Source organism: Terrapene carolina, unplaced genomic scaffold (genome assembly GCF_002925995.2).
Source record: "Terrapene carolina triunguis isolate 2854851 unplaced genomic scaffold, T_m_triunguis-2.0 Scaffold58, whole genome shotgun sequence".
Classification (NCBI taxonomy): domain Eukaryota; kingdom Metazoa; phylum Chordata; order Testudines; family Emydidae; genus Terrapene; species Terrapene triunguis.
The window spans coordinates 79,309,332-79,334,477 of record NW_020664409.1 but is presented as its reverse complement, the minus strand read 5'-3'; the positions used below and the strand labels follow the sequence as shown (position 1 = coordinate 79,334,477).

The following is a 25,146-nucleotide window of genomic DNA, read 5'->3' as shown; positions in this document are numbered from 1 at the left end:
TCTGTGTTACATAATAGTATATTACTATACATATTGTATACATCATGCGAAATGCACTTTTTATTTATATTTATGTATTCATAAATGTATATAATACTATAAAGATACAACTTTTAAAGCATATGCAAAAAGGGGAAGTGTGATGGCTTTAATGTCCAGCCTTAACCTCTGACTCCCTCATCCTTATTGTTGTATTTGCTCTTTGGGGAGAGGGGAAAATTCTTTAGAGAGAGAGAGAGAAATCTGAGCTACTCAGTTTGCCTGCTAAAATGGAGCCATTTCTTAATGGGGCTATCTTGAAAATTTTTGCAAGAACTGATTTTCCAGTTGAGGAACTGATTTTAAAACTTTTGTAATTTTAAACCATCAGAACCAATTTAATAACAAAATCAACTTGTCCTCAAAATGCCAACCCCCTCTCCCAAAAAACCCCAAACCAAAACGTGGTTTGATGTTTAAAACCTTAGTTTTGCAAAACAAGCTAAATCAAAGAAAATTAATCTTAATTTTAAAGTTGGAAGACTATCCTGAACTGAAAAGGTCTTACATCCCACTACTTTTTTTAAATTCTACCACCCTGTGCATGAAATTGACAAATTAACGCCGTGATCCTGTAGTCAGATCTGCATAGGCAGGTCTTCTTTACCTGCATGGAGTTCTCTTTCAAGACACTGGGGATCCATTTGGACACAGAAGTCTACCCATGTGGGTTTGACTGCGGGATCCAAGTCCTAAAATGTCTATTACTTTAAAACTGCTGAATGTCTTTCTTCTAATGTCTTGAACCTTACACCTTGAGCTATGTAAAAGTCAAGTATGTTTTCTTGCTTAAAATATTTTGACTTTTAACAACAACAAAAATTGATAAGATAGGATATCTTGGTCCCCTTCCCTCCCTCCCTCCCCAGCCATGCTTGTATAATTTAAAAATAGCCAAACACATTTTGCTGAAACTTAAACTTAAAATACAAATAAAAATTCTCAGGGATGAGACCGAACATGAAAATTTCAGTCCCAAAAGAGGGAGCCTTGACAAACTAAAGAAAATAGGGCTAAACCGGATAAGAACACCACCTTTAAAGGTGCACATACTGGGTTGTGGTACTGAGACAATAATAGAATTTAAAATTAAGGGAACACTGACAACTTGGGTGGGTTTTAATTTATTATCTTAAAAAAAATTCTTGATCACCCTTTAAATGATGTATTTTGAATTAAAAAAAAAAAACTTTAAAAATAAATACAGATGCAGACAAACATGTAGAAGGGTGAGAGGCTCAAAGGCGATGAGAGCTCATGCCTAGCCTTGTTTCCAGCTCCCCTTTTCTCTGTATGCACATCTGCCTGCTACTTGTCCGTTCAGTTCTCTTCCCGTTACTCATCACCATACTCCAGCAGGGTGTGAAGAAAGGCACTTTCCATCACCAAAAATGTAATTGACTGTCCACAAAGGTGCTGTCAAATGTATAATGTAAAAGAGTCTTCAAATATATTTTTCTCAAATCTTGTGGTTATGGTATTTTTAGTAGTCACTGATAACAGTAATGGGTGCAAAAATTTCCACATGGACATGGGACTTTTCCAAACTGATAAGTGTCCTATTAGGGGCAGAATTTATCTGTAACATTCAAATATCCTTCCTTTTGTATCTTTAAGCCAAAAACCACACTGTCATAAATATTTTGTGGCTGTGAATTGAATTTTTTTGAATGTGATTGGCAAATTGTGATATTACTGAACTGAAGGAAAATAACTTCCTGAATAAAAGATCTTGAATATTTCATTATTTGTTTCTGAAAGCATGATCGGCTTCAGGCAACACATTAGATAATTTTTTTACTACTGAATTTTAAATTCAATGGAACTCTAATAGTACAGATGTCTTGATTAAAATTTCGGTAGCCATTATAAGCTCTGTTTTGCAAACTTGACATTTTTTATGTTTGTTAATATCTGCTGTTACTCAAAAGGTTTTAGTTTATAGCACTGCCATTTTAGACTTCATCTTTTTCATTTGTAGGATGGAACAAAGTTTATTTCTATTGGAGCTCTGTATTCTGAGCTTGTGGCAGTTAGCAGTAAAGGGGAACTTTATCAGTGGAAATGGAGTGAATCAGAGCCTTATAGAAATGCACAGGTACTGTACATCCTTAAATCTATCGTTAAAATAATTCTGTATGTATGAATTTTTATAAAATAATAACCTCTTTTATGCTTTCAAAGAATCCTTCATTACATCATCCACGAGCAATGTTTTTGGGGTTAACCAATGAAAAGATAGTGCTCCTTTCTGCAAATAGTATCAGAGCAACTGTAGCCACAGAAAATAACAAGGTATGAGATTCTTTTCTTTGTTTTTGAGTTCATGATTAAACTTTTGGGGTTTTTTCAGCCACTATTTTGCTCTATGAAGAATAAGTAAACCAAAGTCTGCAGCTATAAATCAGTAGTATAAATTAATTTCATTATAAAGATCATATTGAATAATCTTTGTTGACGGGTTCAGCTTTCATAATTGTCTTCTTTTGTACTATAGCAATTTAAATCAAAAGCAGTTCTGAGGTCTTTCTGTGAGCAAAGATTAAAAGGTAGTGCCAACCTCCAGGGACTCTTAAGCAATGAAAGGCTGTCCATCTTATCAAATTGCCAAAAACTGTTAATTTTTTATTGCTGCGCTGAAATCTAAGGTTAGAGAGGCCTAATTCTGGAATGGAGTTGTAGCAAAAAATATTAAGGATTTAAAGATTTTTGAGCTCCAAATACAGTAAAACAGTAAGTTTGTTTTGACCAATAATAGATGAATCCCAAAAGGTATAGAGTTCAAGTGTGGTTTGGTTAAATATCCAAATTTGATGAAATCCTTTGACAGCAGTACCCCTTCAGTGTTTTGGTACTTTTCATTTTCTGGCTGAGACCAGAACTGGAAGGGAAAATTATCTAGATAGATCAAAACTTTAAAGGGCCAGTTCTAAAACTGGAGTGAAGGTTGGGGTGCTGATACCTTCCCCAAACTGATTATCCTGAAAAATGTAAAGAGTTTGTTTAGGATGCAGTGTTGTTTTTTCCCCCTCCCCTTCCTTTTAGGTTGCTACCTGGGTGGATGAAACTTTAAGCTCTGTAGCTTCTAAATTGGAACACACTGCACAGACATACTCAGAGCTGCAGGGAGAACGGATAGTTTCATTACACTGTTGCGCTCTTTATACCTGTGCTCAGCTAGAGAACAACTTGTACTGGTGGTAAGTATATATGGTATTGAATATATTAGTCCAAAAGTATCTGCAAACCCATTATAATGACATGCACTGCAAAGAAACTTCATGTTATAGTTCTAGTGATGAAGTTCTGTCACTCCGCTTTCGTGGCTTATACTATCCTTGAGGGAAGTATTTGTATTATTGCACACTCTGATTACAAAAGAGGAAAGATATTGTGCCTAAAGCATTGGACCTGGCGGGAATAAAGAGATCTGGGTTTTATTCCTGGCTCTGCCACAAACTTCCTGTGTGACCTTGAGGAAGTAATTGAAATTGTCTCTTTTTTTTAATTTTGTAAAATGAGATACTGTGATAGCTTGAAGTTAAATTCATTAGTATTCAGATAGGATAGTGATAGAAAAGTTGATAAAAAAATTATTATAGAGAAGACTGGTTTTGCTAATCGTGCTGTGAAACATAATGAACGCTGTAAAACTGATACCATTATTGTATTGTAGCTGAGGAGCAGCTATATAATACAGTGAGGTGCCACTGACTGAGGTGTCCAGGGTCTAGACATGCCTATAAAGATATACTTTCATCATTGGATTCTGATGACTGACTGCATAGAGTATGAAAGCCTTACTAAGAGCTACACAGTTTAGGACATTAGACTGAGACTGTGCAATATAGGTAATGAAGAAAATTGTCTTGTCAAGTTGGGTTGTCATCTGCAGTTCCAGATAATAGAGTTGTTCTTATAGAGAAAATAAATGCTTGTTGGCTGAGTGTTTTCCCCCGGTGTTACATAGTTTCACAAAGTAGTTTTAATATATGTTGTACCTTTCAGGCCTTTTCAAATAATATAGAAAACAAACTTACCTGTGTATGGTGTCATTTTTTCTCCCATAGTGCTCTGTGGCTAGAATGTTAGTCAGTTTGATTCACAAACTATATTGCTGGCTTAAATGCATGCTGAAAAATTGGATGAAATAACCCCCCATAAATTGCTGAAACATTGTTAAAACATTTCTATTTGTAAAACTTCATTGAGTTTTTAAAATGTCAAGTTTTCTGGACATAAAAAGGTAGAAGTTGATGATTTTTCCAAGCATGTAAAAAAATGAAAATACATTTCTAATTACAGTGAGTTGACATGCATATCAGTGCCATTTTCAGTGCCCACCCTGTTTTATCTGTGCTTCACTTAAGAGTTATGCAAAATCTAAACAAGACTTGCTTACAGTGGCAGGGATCTCAAGTAGCTTTTGTTATAGTGCGGTTAAATACTCACTGACCAATTACTTGCAAGCACTGAAAGTTTGAGATACTAAATATCTTTCTGATTGGCTTCTGGTCAATCTTTAGCAAATACCCCCAAACAAAATCACAGCCAAATATATGAGGAAACTGTGTTTACTCCTAATTTTGAAATTTGGGGCAGAGCGGTGGTAGAAATCACAACTTTCTGATTTTTTTTTTTTTTCTCTTGAGTGTAAAACCAACTGTTTAGTAATGTCATCGTGAACACAGTTCATTCTAGAGCATCATTCGGCATGGCAACCAGTAAACCACAACTTTGGGGGGACCTGAATACTGTAAACTTTTGCATGCCTTCTTATCTTTTTTGAATAATCAGCCCATTGTATTTAAGAGGTTGTTTGTTATACTATTGAAAAATTAACTATAAATGTAATTATCCTGCAGGGCCCATCACTACTTAGGTATGTTTAACTTGAATATTGATAACCATGTATTTGTCATCTGATTATGGAGACATAAGTGTCTATTAATCATAATTCTTTTTCCAAAAAAAATCAAAATTGCTGACAGGCATGGTAGAGAGAGAGCATCCCTTCCTGTTTATACTGTGGCTAGGCTATGGTATAAAGGTGTCTTCTATGTAAATCATATCTAAATAAAATTGGCTTAACTCTTTGAAAACCACACTTTGTATCAGTGTACACACAGTTAACCACCTCTAGCTTTATAGTCTAAGGTTATAACTTGACTTGCTAAAATCAAGGTAAGGGTGTTAGATTGATCCAGCTACAACTCAAATGAAAATCCTAACTCCTTTGGGGGGAAGAAAGTATCTAGATGAGGAAAAAATGTAATGACTTGGAAATCACACTTAGGCCATGGCCACACCAGGGCAAAGTGTTGTTTAACCCGTGCTTTAAAAAAAATACAATCTCACAACACCACTCTTTTCTCCAGTAAAGATAAGGCTGTGGGCTTTGGGAATTGTTGCCAGTCATGGTGAGGACAGCCTCAATATGTTTAGGGACTGATTGCCAAAGAGAGTTGGTATTTGCAAGTTAATTGTTTTTGCATTTCAAGAAAATTGTTTCAAGTTGTACTTGTTACCTGATTTACCCTTGGTGCATGTATCCTTGCTACTATCCAGAGCTGATCCTGGCATTGAGTACAGAGTAGAGCACTAAGAACCCATATACAAAAAGCTCTTGTGGTGTTTACATAGAGTTCCAGTGGGGAGAATATTGTAATTGCTTCTCATCCTCAATCTCTTGAATGGCTGCACATCTTCCATCTGCTGTGTTGTCAGGCTGGTGTGACAATGTAGTATTTTAAAATATATTTAAACAGCTTCACCTTGTTCTTTTGTTGAGCTAGATCCAAAATGCCATTATGATCAGATGACTTGAAATTGGCCCCTTTTTCCTGAATGTATCTCTGTATAGTGCAAATTATATCTGCATTAAACATTGAAGGCACTGCAAGTGGTGTTCCTTCCTTGTTTCTTTAGCAGAATTGCAAAGTGAGTTTGATTCTATATTCTATATTGTGGTATAGAAAGCAGGACAAAAAGTTTAGATTTTTAAATAGCATGTTGAGTTTTCAGTAAGGCCGTTTAAAAAAAAATTGATTTGTAAAGTGAGCATTTTGATATAAGAGTGTTTGAGTGAGGTGGAGTGAATATGGGACAGCAAGATGCCACTTTTGCTGAGGGCTTTTGGCAGAGTTGTGTTTTACCATGCCTTCCATTTAAGGGCTTGTTTGTACACTACCAAGTTTTGTTGACAGAACTTATGTTGACACCCAAAAGTCGACAAAACAAAAATCGCCAAAGGGTATTTGCTACCTCTGTTGACAGATCATGTCCACATTGGGGACACCATCATCAACAGGGTGAGCAATGCACCGTGGGTATGTATCCCACAATGGAGTGTTGTGGGAAGGAAGAGCTGATCGCCACACATCTTGGGATTTTCTCCAAGTTCTTTCACAGCCCCCTCAGCTGTGGAGAGCAGCATCATAGCAGCTCTGTTCCACTCCCCCTGCAGCAGCAGTCTGCCTGCTGCTGTGTTCCTAGTGCAGGGCAAAACAGGAGCATTCCAATGATTTGCTCTTTGTTCCCCAAATGGAGCAGCACACAGATACTTTCAGGAGCTTTGAATGGGGAGGGGTACGTGCCTGCAGGGCAGCAGAGATCAAAACACTGAGCAGAGCAGTCAGGGCAGGCATTGTGGGATACTGGCGGAAGCCAGTTCTGTTAGGGTGACCAGACAGCAAATGTGAAAAATCGGGTTGGGGGTGGGGGGGTAATAGGAACCTATAGAAGAAAAAGACCCAAAAATCGGGACTGTCCCTATAAAATCGGGACATCTGGTCACCCTAATTTCTGTTAACGAAACAATCAGCAGTGTCTACACTGGCTCTTTGTCGACAATAAAGGGAGGGGAAAAGACAAAAGTCTCTCATGGGGTGGAAGTTTATTGTCGACAAAACTGGGCGTTTTTCACAAGAAAAATCCCATTGTCGTGTGTATGCTCTTGCTGTTTTGTCACCAAAAGGCAGTTTTGGGCGACAAAACTTGCCAATGTAGACAAGCCCTAAGTTGTAGACTTGAGAAGCTCAAGACACTCCTTTTGTAGTTCTTGGTTTAATAATTTGTTTTGTTTCCTTAGGGGAGTAGTTCCTTTTAGCCAAAGGAAGAAGATGCTAGAAAAGGCCAGAGCAAAAAATAAAAAGCCCAAGTCTAGTGCTGGCATCTCTTCAATGCCAAATATCACAGTTGGCACGCAGGTAAGTACAACCACTGTATTGTGAGCTGCCTTAAGTGTTTTGGGAGGGGGATACAGTTGTCAAAAAATATCAGGCGCCATTCTCCATTTACACTAAAGCCTTGTCTGTGCACAAAAGTTGTATCACTTTTACTATACTGGTATAGTTAAAGTGCTGCAACCCCCTACGTGTCGATGCAGTTATGCTGGTATAGCTTATTCCTGTACATTTAGAGGAACAAGCTGTCACACTTCCAGTTAACTGCACCTCTGACCGCTTCCTGGTATCCCTGAGGGCACTCCACTTAGGTGACGGATAGAGGCCTGAGACCTGTCTCAGGATGGGATCTCATGATCCTTTCTTCCCAGACTGGGGACTTAAGCTGCAGGTTTCTGCAATTTATTGTGATCATCTCATCAGGTGTGACTTTAGTTCAGCACTTGCAGTCCTGTTTCAGGGACAATGACAGGGTTAACCGGTGATCAGAAAGCTCTCATAAAAAGTGCTGTTTATTCAGAATAAAAGCATTACAAAGAAAATATCTTATATGCATTTCTGGTGACTGCCTGGTCAGTTAATCTCCCACATAGGTACCCTAATAGGACTAATGTACTTTAGGCCTTTTCCGCAGGGCCTGCCTCTCTTGTTCACAGTCTCGTGTTTGTTCTTGGTTTGAGTGTGAGTGACTCCTCTGTTCATGGCTGATATTTTATACCATTTCAAGTTCTTAGTCTCCCAGGCCTCTTACCAGGTCAAACCAGTATATGCTATTTCCCTTGAGGGAGATGGGGGCAAAACTTCCACAGACTTGTTACTTGTCTTGTTTCACCGGTGAGGATTAGCATCAATTATTCCTCAGTGACTTCAGTTCTTGCAGAAAACCCTTTAGTTCACCTGTTGAGTCAGGAATACAAATAACATTTAAAATTGATGCAGCTGTTTTTGAGTATTCCATGTGCCCATAACATCTGTCACATCTCAATGCAATAGATAGGGCCCTACCAAATTCATGGTCCATTTTGGTAAATTTCACAGTCATAGGTTTTAAAAAATCTTAAATTTTGTGGTTTCGCATATTTAAATCTGAAAGTTACTGGTGCTATAACAGTGGGGGTCCCGACCCAAAAGGAGGCTGTGAGGGGGTCAGAAGGTCATTGTTGGGGATGGCGTTGCGGTATTGCCATCCTTAGTTCTGCACTGCTGCTGGCGGCGGCGCTGCCTTCAGAGCTGGGCACGAGCCCAGCAGACACCGAGCTCTGAAGGAAGCGCAGAAGTAAGGATGGCAATACTGTGAACCCTCTACAATAGCCAAATTTCTCAGAGGAGACCAGCTTTCACGGTCCCTGACATGTTTTTCACGGACATGAATTTAGTAGGGCCCTAGCAGTAGGCTTTGAATATTCAGTGTTTCCAAAGTATCACGTGTCAAATAAGCTATACCAGTATAAGGCATCTTTATACCGGTATAACTACATCCAGTGAAGGGGTTGTATAGATTTTACTACTTTGTTTAGAAAAGTGGATTAAAAAAGTAGAAGGGTACAAAATCAACATGGCATACACGTTGAATAGATTTAAAAACTGGCAAACTCTGGGTCTCGAAATGTAATTGTAAATAGGAAATCATCATTGAATGTCTGTTTCTGGGGGGGTCCTACAGGGATCAGTTCTTGGCCCTATGCTATTTAACATTTTCATCAATGATCTAGAAGAAAATATAAAATCATTATTGATAGAGTTTGCAGATGACACAAATTCGGGGAGTGGACAGGTCACTGGTAGAGAGAGGCTTGGATTGTTTGGTAAGCAGAGCACAAGTAATGTGTTTTAATGTGGCTAAATGTAAACATATGTCTAGGAACAAAGAATGTAAGCCATACTTATGGAATCTGGGACTCTAGCCTGAAAAGCGGTTCTGAAAAAGATTTGGGGGTCATGATGGATAATTTACTAAACATGAGCTCCCAATGCAATGCTGTGGCCACAGGGGAAAATATGATCCTTGGATGCGTAAACTGGAGATTCTCGAGTAGGAGTAAAGAGATGGTTATGCCTTTGTGTTTGTTACTGGTGCTGCCACTGCTGGAATAGTGTCCAGCTTTGAGGTCCACAATTCAAGAAGGATGTTGATATATTGGAGAGGGTTCAGAGAAAAGTCACGTGAATGATATTAAAGGATTAGAAAACCTGTCTTATAGTGATGGGTACAAGGAACTCAATCTATTTACTAGGGCTATTGATTAATTGCAGTGAACTCATGATTAACTCAACAAGATTAATCATGTTTAATGGTCGTTTTAATTGCACTGTTAAACAATAGAATACCAATTGAAATTTCTTAAATATTTTGGATATTTTTCTACATTTTCAAATATTGATTTCAATTACAATACAGAATACAAAGTGTACACTGCTCACTTTATATTATTTTTATTAAATATTTGCACTAAAAACAATAAAGGAAATAGTATTTTTCAGTTCACCTCATACAAATACCGTAGTGCAAGCTATTTATTGTGAAAGCACAACTTACAAATGTAGATTTTGTTTTTGTTACATACTCTGGGTTAATTAATAAGTAAAAAGTGATTTTATTAAATACAGAAAGTAGTATTTAAGTGGTTCCAAGTAATAGCAGACAGAACAAAGTGAATTACTAAGCAAAATAAAATAAAACACGCAAGTCTAAGCCTAGTATAGTAATAAAACTGAATACAGATAAAATCTCACCCTCAGAGATGTTTCAGTAAGTTTATTTCATAGACTGGATGCCTTCCTAGTCCTGGGCACAATCCTTTCCCCTGGTACAGCCCTTGTTCCAGCTCAGGTGGTAGCTAGGGGATTTCTCTTGATGGCTGCCCCCTTTGTTCTGTTCCACCCACTTGTATAACTTTTGCATAAGGCGGGAATCCTTTGTACCTCTGGGTTCCCACCCCTCCTTCTCAATGGAAAAACACCAGGTTAAAGCTGGATTCCAGCTCAGGTGACATGATCACATGTCACTGTAAGACCCCAAGCCTTCATTCCTTCCAGCCTGACTCACAGGAAGGCTTGCCTGCAAACAGAGCCATCCACAGTCAATTGTCCTGGTTGATGGGAGCCATCAAGATTCCAAACCACTATTAATGGCCCACACTTTGCATAATTACAATAGGCACAGAACCTAATCCTCTCCTTACTGGTCGCCAATGAGGGTCTGTCGGCAGGCTCAGGCATCTACAGCTCCATCCTGGTCACCAGGAAGGCAATGGTCCAAGTCGGAAGGGGAGTTCAGCCCCTCACTGATAAAAGGCTAATCGCCATCGGTGCGCCTCCTGCGGCAGCGGCATGGAGGCAGGGGCAGTGGCCTGCTCATTGCCAGTACTGGAACCCGTGGGGTGTACCTGTTATGCTGGTCTCAGACTCCCACTGTTCCTCCCAGGCCACTTCGGACAAACTGCTTTTGGCACAGCTGGCACCGGAGTCAGAGCACAGTGCCGAATCCAATGTGGGGGCGACACAGCAAGCCCCAATGCCCAAGGAGCTGTCCCCAGATGAGCAAAGGGATGCCACTCTTCCCCCATGGTACAGTTGTCTTCGTCATCTCCGGATGAAGGTGGCAGGCCCCTTGCAAACGAGCAGCCCACCCGATAACTTGGAGGTCAACCTGAACTTGGAGGTCAAGGAGCTAGCGGAGGAGTCTGATGACCTCTTTAATGTCATACTCTTCTCCACCCCGGCCCGGGTCCCGTTGCCCGTCCACCCAGGGGTCCTGAAAATTGTTACGTCTTTGTGGAGACCCCCTCTTCCGTTCCACCTTCCTCCGAGAAGGCGGAAAAGAAGTACTATGTCCCGGCAAATACTTGTATACCCACTTTCCAGCGCGGTCCCTGGTTGTGTCCACCATCAACAAAAGGGCCAAGCGAGCGTCACACAGAAAAATAAAGATGCCAGGAGGCTGAACTTATTTGGCAGGAAAATGTATTCAACAGCCAGCCTGCAATTTTGGATGTCTAACAATCAGGCCCTGCTAGGCAGGTACAATATCAAACTGTGGGACTCCATCAGCAAGTTCAAGGAGGGCCTTCCACAGGAGTTCGCCACCTTGGTGGTGGCGAGAAACACTCTCCAGATGGTCTGGGATACTACGGAGTTGGTGGCCAGGGTAGTTGCCTCTGTGGTGGTCATGAGCTGCAACTCCTGGTTGCAGTCCTCTGGCCTGTCCCAGGAGATGCAGACTACCCTTCAGGACCTCCTGTTTGAGGGAGCAGGGCTCTTCTTGGAGTTGACTGAGGCACAGCTCCACGGCCTTAAAGACTCCTGTGCCACTCTCTGTTCCTTGGGCCTGGAAACCCCTCAGTAGGTTAGAAAGCTGTTACGTCTCCCGCCTCCTCCGTCGAGGTCCTGGGATGTCCCCCAGTCCAGCTCCTACAGGAAGAAGGACAGAGACAAATGGTTTAAGTGGCTGCACCCTTCGTTTTCCCATTCCTCTTCCCAGCCTGGTTCTTCCAGAGGCCAAAGAAGCCAGAAGCAGGCATTTTGAGGATCTGGGAGATTGGTACGCTGCCTTTGACTTAAAGGATGTGTATTTTCATATTTCCATTTTCCCGGGGCACAGGCGTTTCCTCCGTTTTGTGTTGGACCACCGCCATTTTCAATTCACGCACTGCCCTTCAGTCTCTTGTCAGCCCCAAGGGTGTTACAAAGTGAATAGTGCCAGTGGCTACTTACCTGAGGCGCTGAGGTGTGCAAATTTATCCATACCTCGACGACTGGTTAATTAATAAAGGGCTGATCCCGGGATCAGGTGCGGTGTCCTCTCGACCTGGTTTGCTCCACCAATCACGACCTGCGGTGGTTAATAAATGAGAAAAAGTCAACCTTAGTTCCAGCACACGGATTAGAGTTCATCGGAGCAGTCCTCGACTCTATTCGGGCCAGGGCCTTCCTCCCTCAGACCCGGTTCCAGATCATGGCGGACCTGATCTTGTGTGTGCAAGCCTACCTTCTCACTGCCATTCATGTGTGCCTGCAGTTGTTGGGCCACATGGTAGCCTGTACTTGCATGATCCGACATGCACGGCTCCACCTCAGGCCGCTACAGGCGTGGCTGCCTTCAGTCTGTGTTCCCAACAGAGACAGCACGGACCATGTGGTCAAGTTCCCGGACCACATCCTGTTATCACTTGCATGGTGGAAAAATTCTGCATCGGTGTTGGAGGGAGTTCCATTCGTGGCCCTTTCTCTGTTGGTTACCCTCGTCTCTGATGCTTCGGACCTGAGATGGGGAGCCCACCTGGGCAATCTCAGCACACAACGTCATTGGTCCCATCTTGATCGTTCCCTACACATCAATGTCAGGGAGCTCAGAGCAGTCCGCTTGGCCTGCCATGCCTTCCTACCTCACCTAAAGAGCAGGGTGGTCCAGGTCCTGATGGACAATGCAGCAGCTATGTTCTATATCAATAAGCAAGATGGAGCCAGTTCATCTACCCTTTGCCAGGAAGCCCTCAGGCTATGGGACTTGTGTACAGCATGACATCCATCTCATAGCCGCACACCTCGCTGGGGCCAGGAATGCCTTGGCAGATCGCCTCAGCAGGACCTTCTAGTCTCGCCATGGGTGGCCCTTCCATCCAGAGGTAGTCAGCATCATCTTCCAGAGATGGAGTACTCCCCAGGTGGATCTGTTTGCGTCCAGGCACAATAGGAAATTCCACATTTTCTGCTCCTTTTGGGGGTTCGTCAGAGACTTCCTGTCGGATACTTTCCTGTGCCCATGGTTGGGGTGGCTCTAATGTACACCTTCCCCCTAGTTCCATTGATCTACAGAGTCCTCATGAAGATCAGTTAGGACAGGGCGAAAGTAATCCTCGTAGCGCCTACACTGGTTTGGCATGCTACTGGACTTCTTGGTGGCTGCTCAGTTAAAACTACCGCTCCGGTTGGATCTGCTGTCACAAAACCATGGCAGTCTTCTGCATCCGAACCTGGCGGCGCTGCACCGTACGTCTTGGCTGCTGCATGGTTAAATGCAGAGGAGCAGAAGTGGTTGGCTGGTGTCCAGCAGTTCCTGTTGGGCAGCAGAAAGCCCTCCACCAGAGCGACCTACCTGGCCAAATGAAAGCAGTTGGCTTGTTAGACCTTAAGTAACACAAGTGTGCCTCGCTGCAATTGATCCTGGACTACCTTTTGCATCTCAAGCTCCAAGGCCTGTCCCTTTCAACTATCAAGGTCCACTTGGCTGCGCTCTCAGCCTTCCATCCGCTGCTCGAGGGTAGGTCAGTTTTCACCCAGGACATGACTACCAGGTTCCTCAAGGGCCTCGAGCACTTCTACCCGCATGTCAGGGACTCGGTCCCTCTGTGGGACCTGAATCATGTACTGTTGTGGCTCACAGGACCCCCCTTGGAGCCTCTGGCTTCCTGCTCTCTCCTCTTCCTTTCCTGGAAAGTCACGTTGTTGGTTGCAGTAACATCTGCCTGCCTGGTCTCTGAGATTAGGGCTCTTACCTCAGAACCGCCCTATATGGGTTTTACAAAGATAAGGTGCAGCTGCGGCCACACCCGGCTTTCCTGCCTGAGGTGGTCTGTTTCATACAGGCCAGAACATTTACTTACCTGCTTTTTTTCTAAAGCAGCACAAGTCAGGAGGAGGAGTGTAAGTTGCATTCCCTAGACGTCAGGATGGCGCTAGCCTTCTACATTGAAAGGACTAAGCCGTTCCGCAAGTTGGCGCAATTGTTCGTCATGGTGGCCGACAGGATGGAAGGTTGTCTAGAGCCTGCTCAAAGAATTTCTTCTTGGTTCACTGCCTGCATTCGCTGCTGCTACGATCAGACAAGGATGCCTCCGGCAATCGTGACCGCCCATTCAACCAGAGCCAAGCCTCTTTGGCAGCTTTCCTAGCCCAAGTGCCTATCCAGGACATCTGTAAGGTGGCCACCTGGTCGTCCATCCACACGTTAACGTTCCATTACACGCTTATCCAGCTGGCCCGGGGCAATGCTGGTTTCGGTGGAGCAATGTTGCAAGCCGCAAGTCCGTGAACTCCGAGCTTACTTCCAAGGATGCTGCTTGTGTGTCCCCTAGAATGGAATTGACATGAGCAAGCACTTGAAGAAAAATGGTTACCTACTTTTCATAACTGCTGTTCTTCAAGATGTGTTCATGTCCATTCTGATACCCGCCCTCCTGCCCCTCTGGCAGAGTTGCTGGCAAGAAGTAACTGAGAGCGTAGGGTCGTCAGCACCGAATATACTGGCGCATGAGCGCAGCACTCAAGTGTGCGCCGCAGCTGACCCTATAGAAAAAATCTCTGACTGTGCACATGGGCGCGCACGCACCTAGAATAGAATGGACATGAGTAATACATCTTGAAGAATACTAACACGGCTACCACTCTGAAACCTGTCACCGTGCATTTTTTTTGTGTTTTGAATTTTAACTAATTGCACTCTACAAATTCACTATGAGTATAGAACAAACAATACAGATGAGGTAGCTTAATCTACAACTGTTTTATTTCTTTAAAATTTATGTACGTGAGCTTTGCCCAAGGGGTAGCTATTTGTCCATAATTCAATTTGAATTGCTTTAAAAAGTAGTAAAGAACGTATTATGGGCTGTAGGACTAAACACTTGATGTACTCTACTGAGAATACTGCTTTATAAGTCATTCAGTATTCGGCTCTGATCTGGCAAATGCTTAGTTTACTCATATAAGCATTTGCCAGATTGGAAAGGTCTGAAAACAACCTAAGACTCTCAGCATCACGTGCTGTGTGATTATGATAATGGTGCTAGTCACACCGCCAGAACAGCCTCTTTCCAAGGAGCTGCTGCTTGGTCCTTATTGACTCCCCAGGGGAGGGTGGCACTCTTCTAGGAACATTTTTTTCCTAGCATTCTTTTCTGAGGCTGGCCCTTTAAGGTTGTAGTTACTTGGTAAAGTCATATTTGAAATGGCCATTTTGCAACTAGCAACTGCTGGTTGCATCTGCACCTATTGTGTCCACTCCTCCCCTAAAGTTTTCCCTTTCTAATTGCTGAGGAAATGAGACACTTTCACAGAGATATATGTATGTTCAATGTTTGCTTGTACTCTTATCAGAATCAATATCATTCTTTGTCTGATCTTGCATAGAAATATTCATCTATTTCTAACTCTTGTCTGTAGGTGTGCTTGAGAAATAATCCCCTTTATCATGCTGGAGCTGTGGCTTTTTCAATTAGCGCTGGAATTCCTAAAGTGGGTGTCTTAATGGAATCCGTTTGGAATATGAATGATAGCTGTAGGTTCCAGCTTCGATCACCAGAGAGCTTGAAAAACATGGAGAAAGCTAGCAAAACTACTGAGGCAAAGTAAGTGCACTAAAAAGAATCTGAATGTATTTTTGGAGTGAAAATTTACTAGTTTGGCATAATATTAATTGAGATACCGATTAATTGATACTGGCAATCATGAGTTTGCATCAAACTTATATGAAGTTTCTGCCAGACTCTGATGAAATTAAACAAAATCCCCATAGTTTCTGCAGGCTGCTGCTGCTGTGAGCTCTTTCCTGACGTCACTGATGGAGATTACCTGGCAAATAACTATTCAGTAAAATGGATTATTTTAGGGGTAATAAGTGAGTGACACAAACCACTTACATAGTAGAACCTCCACGTTATGAACACCTCGGGAATGAAGGTTGTTTGTAACTCCTGAAATGTTCCTAACTCTAAATAAACGTTATTCTTTCAAAAGTTTACAACTGAACATTGACTTAATACAGCTTTGAAGCTTTACTATGCAGAAGAAAAAGGCTGCTTTCCCTTCAATTTTTTAGTAGTTTACGTTTAACACAGTACTGTACTGTTTGCGCTTTTTTTTTTTTTTTTTTTTTTTTTTTTTTTTTTTTTTTTTTTTTTTTGTTTTTTTTTTTTTTTTTTTTTTTTTTTTTTTTTTTTTTTTTTTTTTTTGTCTTTGCTGCTTCCTGATTGTGTACTTCTGGTTCCAATTTAGGTGTGTGGTTGACTGGTCAGTTCGTAACTCTGGTATTTGTAACTCAGGTTCTAGTGTATTCTTTATCATTAAATAGATGGTGTTAGAAACATAGCAGCATATGAGAAAGAAGACTGTCTTGTGAAGAATCTCAGGATAACTGAATCTAAAGGAGGAATTATCAGTGATAGGGATCAGGGTAGGCAGGCAAGCAAACAGAGGCATGACCGTGCCACTTGTTGAAACTACTAAACCATTAAAAAAACTCTATTGGTCACTAAAAGAGACTTTCATAGGGGCGTTATTGGTGAGTCCAGTGTTCTCTAGTATCAGTAGGATTGCTTGATGTGAGAGGGAAAACAGACTGTTGGGATAACTGAGTTGTTAATGTCAGGCGGTCTGACTAAGAGACCATAGGGTTACTGAACATCATATTTATGCTTCAGTCTAGTTCAGCCAGTAAATTTTGTTCTGGAATTAGAGAGTGGAAGAGAGCGCCCTATTTACCTATTGGGTCACTTGACTGTGCTCATCTCTTCTCTTTACCCTGCTCACCTTGAAAACCAATACGTTAATACATTTTTTTAACTTCATAGTACTTATTTGAAAACTTCCAAAAATTAACACTTACCATTTTTGATAAGGTTTTGAGCTTGCCTTAGCGCATTTGTTGTAGAAGTTTGTAGTTGCTAAATTGTTTGGGTGTTTCCTCGGTTCTTAATCAGACCCTTTTCTGGAAAGTTGACATCTAATAGGTACTTAGCCTAATGTCCACTAACAACCAGAAATCCACCTTTGTCTAAATAACTTCTTTCAAATAAAAATTTAAGGCCACTGGATAGGTGGTGCCATTTTTCTTTCTCCCTATGGTACCTATCAAATGACCAGCTCAGCCATTACTTCCTCCTGGATAGATCAACTGATAACGTGCCAGATGTCACTGCTCCCCTGGCCACTCCTCACAGCATTGGCCACTACTTTTTCCTTTGTCCTAATGCTGTTCAGGTCAGATGTTTCCACTACCATTCCTCTTTCCCATATCCTCCTCCTGCTTTTAACTGTCATTTCCTCCTGAGAGTGATCGCTAGTGTATAGCTCAGATGTAAAGAGTGAAGGTAATCTCTAGGGAAATTCAGTAAAACGGTGGTTTTCAACCTGTTGTCCGCAGATTATGCCTAAGATTTCCAAAGGGGTTCACTCCTCCATTTGAAACTTTTGTAGGGGTCTGCAAATGAAAAAAGGTTGAAAAATCGCAGCAGTAAAATAAGCAAGAACATTCAAGGTAAAGTCCTCATAGTTTCCAGAGGGCATTAGTCCACTTTTTTGCGGGGGGACCCCTTATTTTTTTGGAATACATTTACTTTCCCAAATAGGAATAATAGCTTTTAATCATTATTGGTGAGGGACTGAAATTGCACCATATCTGTTACAATTAAAAGTACATACATCTGCATAGACTTATTATATAATTTTGGATAGCAAATAGCAAGTTAACACAATTTAAAAGAAAAATGTCTTGCTGATACTCTGTTTTGAGAGGTGGTAGTTGACTTGATGGTATTGCTTTTAGTTTCTGTTACTAAATTATTGATGTATTATATATGATTGTTTAATACATGTGACCATATTTATTGCTTTAGCTTTTATTTGCTTTTGGATGAATATCATTTCCAGCTGGTGGTATTGCTTGGCAAAGCAATAAATGATGCTCTTATGTACTGTATATTATAGCAGGAGATTTTTAATTAGGTAAATTATTGATATTTTTAACAGAACATGGTCGCTAGCTTATAACATCTTGTTATAACTTGACATCACACAATTAAGGGGGAAGGAAAAAACAATCCCAAAGGGGTGATTAAGTTACTTTATCAATTAAATAGGTTGTTGAATATTTCACTTGAGAGCTTTGAATTGGTGATGCCAAAATATAAAGGAAAATACTTGGAACTGGTCAGACCTCAGCTAAGGAGTATGGGGTTGAGCGAAATCTGGAGTGTTTTTTATTATTCCATCTTAGAGTGAGACTCAGATTTATTGGTAAAGCCTGCATTTTCAAATTGCCTAAATGTGCATACATTTTAACTGCAATCAAGATGTCGCTACAAGTGTTTGAAACTATGGACATTTAAGCAACAGGAGTGTTATGTGAAGACTGAGACTCTTTTGTCTACTGTGTTGTTTCATAGTGGTAGTAAAATTTTACTTGAACAATTATGTATTTTAGTAAGCTGGAAATTGCTTCAGTCTTGGTACTAATTATATTGTGAAAAGCTGTGTTGGGTAGTCTCTCCAAAGTTAGGGTTGCATCCAGCTTCCGTTAAAAAGTCCTGTTAGCCCTTGGATAACTCTGACTTGAAAAAACTGGTTTGGCCTGAAAATTTTCACTTACTCTTAAAAGCAAACTGTTTTTGTTAAGTTGTAAGAAAACTGTCAAACTGTTTTGAGTTATAAGTCACTTTAATAAATAAACACCTTTCTCTTCTTCCCACCCTATCCTCCCAAATTAGTTCACATTTGGGGATGTTTTAACATTCCAAAATGTGGGATTTCAACTCTCCATTGAGAACAATTTTACAGCTAGACCCTGCGTAAGGAACATAGCATCATCTAGACATTATAACTTTATCCTAGTAGCTCTATAATGGGATATGTTAAAAGCATAGAAATATAGATTTATATTAGGGTTTTTACTGTTTCATTCTAAATTAAGAAATCTGTTTAAGTGTTCGCAAAAAGAAAAGTATTTTTAGCTCTTACACAAATTACAATGTGAAATGCTTGGCTAGAATAGCTTTTTGTTCAGCAAAACAAGTCCAAGAAACTGTTTGTCCAAACCTTGAAATAAACTTTTCATTCTGTTAATGTTTTTTTATAAATATAATTAAATTCTTAAATCCTAGGCCTGAAAGCAAACAGGAACCAGTGAAAACTGAAATGGGTCCACCACCATCCCCAGCTTCTACCTGTAGTGATGCATCTTCAATTGCAAGCAGCGCATCAATGCCGTACAGTAAGTTTTACTTTAATAGTGCAGTGTCTATATAACTGTTACAGATGCCTTGCGTAAGTTGAATTTTGCATAAGTCGGGAACGTATACCTGACAATTACGGCCCCCCCCCCCCCCCCCCCATAAAAAAAAGCTTATGGAACTTTTTCCGTAAGTGCGGATTTTCGTAAGTCGGGTTTGCGTAACCCGGAGAGCATTTGTATATCTCACAGTTACTCTAAGTCTATCACGATGTATGTTTGTTTTTATTTATCTCTAGCATTGAAGAATGCTCTTGACAAGTAATTTAAAATCAGTAAATGGGAGATGTCTTATGAATAGTGTAGTTAACAGAAATCTTTGAAAATGTAACTTTCTGACTGGCAAAATGCATTCTGGCTCTTCTATCCTGACTGCAGTTCACTTAAAGACTACTGTGAAAACATTTTTTAATCCACTGATGCTGAAAGTTCAGATCTGCCAGTGTTCTTCTAATGTAGAATTTATTAGAATAAACAGTGGGAGTTTAGTGCTGGTATCTTAAAGTTAAATATAGTAAATTTCAGTCATGAAGCTTGTTGTAGATTTATACAAAAGCCAATGACTATATGATGCTCATTTGGTAGAAACACTGTAGTTAGTTATACAGAGACTTCCACTATAACCATTTTCTTACATTTAGAACTTCCTGGAATGAAATTTTCCATGCTCGGTTTCAACCTAGAGTTGAACTGGTTTTGAAAAATTGAGTAAAATCCATTCTTCAGTTTTTGAAGTGTGCAAGGGTGGCAGAAATATACCTTATGCACTTCCAGATTATTTTAAGACATTTCTGTGTATTTTGCTCAGGCATCTTAACTAGGGCATGCTTCCAATTGGTTAGTCTTCCTCTGAGGACCTTCTTCCACTCTTATGTGCATATACACAAAGTAATAGTTTTAAAAATTTAGAAGTTCAGTATTGCACATATGCTGTAAAACTGTTTGTTACTTGCATCAACAGTCAGAATACCAAATATACCACATTAAAAACTCAAAGCACTTGTCCCTACCATACCACCTTTGTGACTTTTAATCAGTATAGCTATTCTTATTCTGATACTATAATTTCAACAACTTCCTCATTTTGTCCCTTGTCCCTCCAGTTATACACACACCAGAGTGTACTGAAGGTTCACATAACTACTTAGATTAGAGAACTTTAGGTTCAGACCTACAATACTAATTTTGTTATAGCCAGTATCTAAATAGAAAGCTTTCAAAATAGAAAACTGTTTTATAGATCAGTTTTGAATGCAGCAACTGTTTTTTGACTTAAGACTTCAGGCCACAGCTGTCTGTTTAATCTTTCAGTGTTTACATAATTATGTTCCAGCTATTAAAAGATCCCATGTTTTCAGCCCCGTGCTTATACGTTTGTGTGGAATTTTAAAGCTATAAGTGCAGGGCTATAAATGTGTGGAGTTTATAAACCTTTTTCCTGTTTATTTAAAAAAATACAAAATCATATGTTCATATAGTGTTGGTTAATATGAACTCTTATAATTAAGGAAGCAAAAGGCTTCATACTAATGTTAACTCAACCATGTTACACTACTAACAAGAATACAAACGTGAATCTTAACACTTGCTCTTCAGATGTTGATCTTTAAAACAAAAATATGACTGCCATGAATACATTGCAACCCAGGTCCAAAATGGGTAATACTGTTTTATTCATCTGTCAAATATTGGCCTGGGCTAGTTGGCAGAATTTTGCAAGGCTGTAATAATGCAGCATATTTAACATGTCTGAATTAAGGATCTTATGCTAACTTCAACTTTTTAGGTCCTTTTTCATAGTTACTGTATCATTACAAGAACAGTTTTTTGGTACTTTAATACTCAGAATCTTTAACATATGGAATAAACAAACATGGCTAGGAATGAATTAACATGACTAAGGAAGTCATAGCTTTAATAGACTTCTTTTAGTTTCTTTTTGTTGATGTGGAACAGCTTTACTGTTTGGTACAGATTTATTAGCAAAACATTTATGTGGCATTGAGAAATTCTGTCATGCTACTCTGACTTCAGACAGTGTTTGAATCAAACTAAATTTTACTTCTGATTTAAATTTTGATTTGAATAATGGTACGCTTTTGCAAAGTGTGTGTGTTAAGCATAAAGTAAGATCTCGATGAAATGTTTCAAGTTTGGGGTTTTTGGTACTTATTTTGTTGTTGTTGTTTAAGAACGACGACGGTCTACTCCTGCTCCGAAAGAAGAAGAGAAAGTGAATGAAGAGCAGTGGTCTCTTAGGGAAGTCGTGTTTGTAGAAGATGTTAAGAATGTTCCTGTTGGCAAGGTTTGTTTAAACTGAATTCTGATTGCTTTCCTTTTAATTGCTGTGAAACAATCTTTCCTTTTGATTGGCTGACTGTACAGTTGGTTTTACTTTGGCTGTAAAGTGACCCAATTTTGGGGACAGACGGGAGTATTGTTCGCTGTGCTTCTTCCCAGCACAACTTTTGTCATATTTTAACATTTGTTCTTAACACAGTCAATGGTGCTCATCAACTGCAAACACACTCTGAGTCCAAAACGCTGACTGTGAAAGAAGTAATCTTTGATTTTCCCTGGACTTGTTCCAAGTCTAGCATTGCAAGAAAAGCACAAAGAATTGACCTTGCTCAAAAGTTCTTACAATGGAAGGAACAGTAGCCCCCTGGTTTGTCCAGCAAAATCATGGTGGGTCAAATGAACTATATTTTTGAGATAGCATCACCTGAAAATTTGCTTGGACAAATCCGTTGGTGAAATGGAACCCCGGAAAACAAACAAGAACAAGGGTCGGAGTAGAAATAAACTGATATGTTTACTGGAGACTGGGAATAATTTTATTTCACTTTTTACTAAATGGCACCATCAGGACATTTTACTTTATTCAAGAATGCCAGTTTGTCTGGTCCTATATATCTCAGGACCCCAAACTTCCCTCTGTACCCACATGTGAAGGTGAACCTGCCTTCAGAGATGTTGCGCAGGATCAAGAGTGCCAGAGGGGGAGGTTCTGTCTCTACACTGTACTGCCCTTTGTTTCCAAAACTCCTTTGGTTCTAGCTTTGTGAAATTAGTTGGGAGGGATGAGGTCAGTTGGGCATGTTTCTGCAGTATTCTCCAAGGGAGAGGGATAGCTCAGTGGTTTGAGCATTGGCCTGTTAAACCCAGGGTTGTGAGTTCAATCCTTGAGGGGGTCACTTAAGGATATGGGGCAAAATCAGTACTTGGTCCTGCTAGTGAAGGCAGGGGGCTGGACTCGATGACCTTTCGGGGTCCCTTCCAGTTCTATGAGATAGGTATATCTCCATATATTATAAAAGCCAGCACAATTTGTAGTAAACTGCAGTAAACTTCCCCTTTCTGAAAGGGGAAGATCCCATGATGAATTTCCACTTCCTTGTATGGATTATTGCTGCATAGGGGGGGAGCATTAAGTAGTTTATGTAAGAACACCCGAAAGCATTTGCAGGTTTCTCTTGGAGACAGTGTGTTCTAGTGGATAGGGCACTGGACTGGGAATCAGGATACTTGGATTCTGTTACTATTTCTGCCACTGATGTGGTCTGTGACTGTGCAAAAGCCATTTAATCTATTTGCCTTTTGTCTGTCTCTTCCGTTTAGATTGTAAGCTCTTAAGGGCAGGGACGGTTTCTCACTGTGTCTGTACAGTACCTGGCACAATGGTGCTAAATCTGGGGTGAGACCTCTAGGTGCCACTGTAATACAAATATAATAAATGAGGTTGAATTTGTTTTGTACACAGTTTTTGTGATGTGCAAATATAGCAATCTTTCTGCCTGTACATTTTTATAACTTACAAATGTCCACCAATTGCTAGTAAGGAGGCCCACCCCTCAGGACTACTGTCACCTTTGCTGATTTTTTTTAAATATAGAAGGCTAGATGGCACCATAATAATGCAAACAATGTTTCTAAAAGTAAAACTGTAAAATGTTCAAGCTATCAAAAAGAAAGGGACAGGTTCCCTACCCACCAATCCCACTGCTTTCAAGAATGCTCACCACCTTCTCCTCCAGTAATCTCTGCAGACTCTCCTTTGTCTGAACAGAAATGAAGCCTACAAAACCTATTCCTCTCTTCCAAGAAAAGGTATCAGGCATGAATGAACAGTTTGGAAAAAATAATTCTCAGTGTCCAATTCTTGTATTACCAACCAAAACAATCACACAGTTGTACTGCTGTTATTCATGTCCGTCCTTTTGCCATCATTTTTCTAATCATGAGATATCAAGTTGACTTATCGTAGAATGTGAACTCTTGATGGCCAGGAATGTGTTTTACGCACCATACTCATTTATGGTACTGTTTTAATATCCATTTATAGCTCTTAAATTGTAAATTCTTTAAGGTAGGGAAACATTACTTCTTATATATTTATATAGCACTGTAAAATGTACAATGCAATGTAAATGTCAGCCAATTTTAAGTTGCAAGCAATAGTATAAAAATAGATAACAAAATAAAGATTTAGATAAACAGTAGCTTCCAGAACCCAGAATGCAAAAATAGACATGCACTTGTAAAGTCCAATGAAAGAGGGCAGAGAAATGCAAGTTGCAACCTTACTGATTCAGATTGCTTAGCTTCTTTCTGCCCATGAAGTTGTGCAGAACAAGTTAAGGACACACTTAATATCCACTGGAAAAATACTGTTCATTATGCTTCTGTCTTGCAAGCCTCCACACTAGCCAATCTTCTTCATCTTTCAACGGTAGTCTTGGTAATTGTTTAACCTTTTTTAACTCTTTATTGAATGGAAAGAGAATTTGGGTCCTCATATTTTAGATTTATACATTGCATGTATCATTAATTTTTAGATGCCTACAGACTTCCAAATGGCAAAGTTATCAAACATGTCAAAAAGACAAGATGACCTGCCCAATTTTGGAATGGACTCAATCCTATTCTTTTCCATTCTCCTTCTTCTCCTCTCCTCTCCTCTCCTCTCCCACCCCATACACACACAAAATAATCCAGTTGTCCCTCTCTGTGCCACTACCATCTTTGGAAAAGTAAATGTTTTGTACAACCTCCTGCAGTATGAAATCAAGGCTCTGACAGATCAGGGTTTGTGAGACTTCCATAGCTTGAGGAAACTTCAATGAAAATCTTCTCCTAAGGTCTGCTACCTTAGACACCTCAGATAACTGGAGAGGGGGTGAAGCAGTCCCTCAAGTAGCCAAAACGCAAACCATTTTGAGACTTTGAAGGTCAAAACCACAACACCTTAAACTTCATTCTCTTAATTTGTCTTCTGGTGAATCTCATGAAGCACAGGACTAATGTGACCTCTTTGAGAAATACTGCTTAGTAAGCAGGTAATGACAGCCTTCTTGCCGAGAGCAGTACTTGATTGCTATCTTCTAACCAGCAGAAAGCATCTGAACTTCCCTATGATTTCTCTGTTTGGGGCATAGTGAAGAAAAAAAATGTTTGGGTTTAGGGTAAAAGACCCTGTGGCTCATGTATTGTCACTTCAGGCTAGTATTTCAGTTGCTCCAAAATTATAAAAATCTTAGTTAAAGTTTCAAAGGGAGGTTGAGTTTAGAGCTAGGGACTTAGTTCAGAATCACCACGAAGCATTTGATGGGTAGATTGAACCAGCAAATAGCTTTCAAGAATCTCGATTCATAAAGACAAACTATTCTGGCCTCTGGAAATTTTTAGTGCTGCCAGTACACTTGACTGTGTGCAACGACTTTGCCTAAATCTTTATAATCTCTAGATGCTGTTAGGATACTGTGCAGACCAGGTGGTGTGGTCTGTTTGTAGGACCCTATACAGAGGAATGAATTTAAGATCTGACCAGCTGTTTTTTTTTTTTTTGAGGCGGGGGGAGGGTGGTGAAGGGGTGTGGTGTGGACTCAGCCTCTGATCCTGGTAAGATACAATCCTCACGTT

The 25,146-nt window shown here is 40.2% G+C and overlaps 1 protein-coding gene across 1 annotated transcript in view; it reads left to right on the top strand.

Moving 5' to 3' along the window:
* UBR5 (ubiquitin protein ligase E3 component n-recognin 5) overlaps positions 1-25,146 on the top strand; it is a 148,635-nt gene that overhangs the window by 54,722 nt on the left and 68,767 nt on the right. The window contains exons 9-15 of the mRNA XM_026659873.1: positions 2,021-2,137; positions 2,224-2,334; positions 3,085-3,239; positions 7,130-7,247; positions 15,384-15,568; positions 19,097-19,206; positions 21,417-21,529. Of these exons, the coding sequence (XP_026515658.1) occupies positions 2,021-2,137; positions 2,224-2,334; positions 3,085-3,239; positions 7,130-7,247; positions 15,384-15,568; positions 19,097-19,206; positions 21,417-21,529 (909 nt within the window). The remainder of the gene's footprint in view (positions 1-2,020; positions 2,138-2,223; positions 2,335-3,084; positions 3,240-7,129; positions 7,248-15,383; positions 15,569-19,096; positions 19,207-21,416; positions 21,530-25,146) is intronic.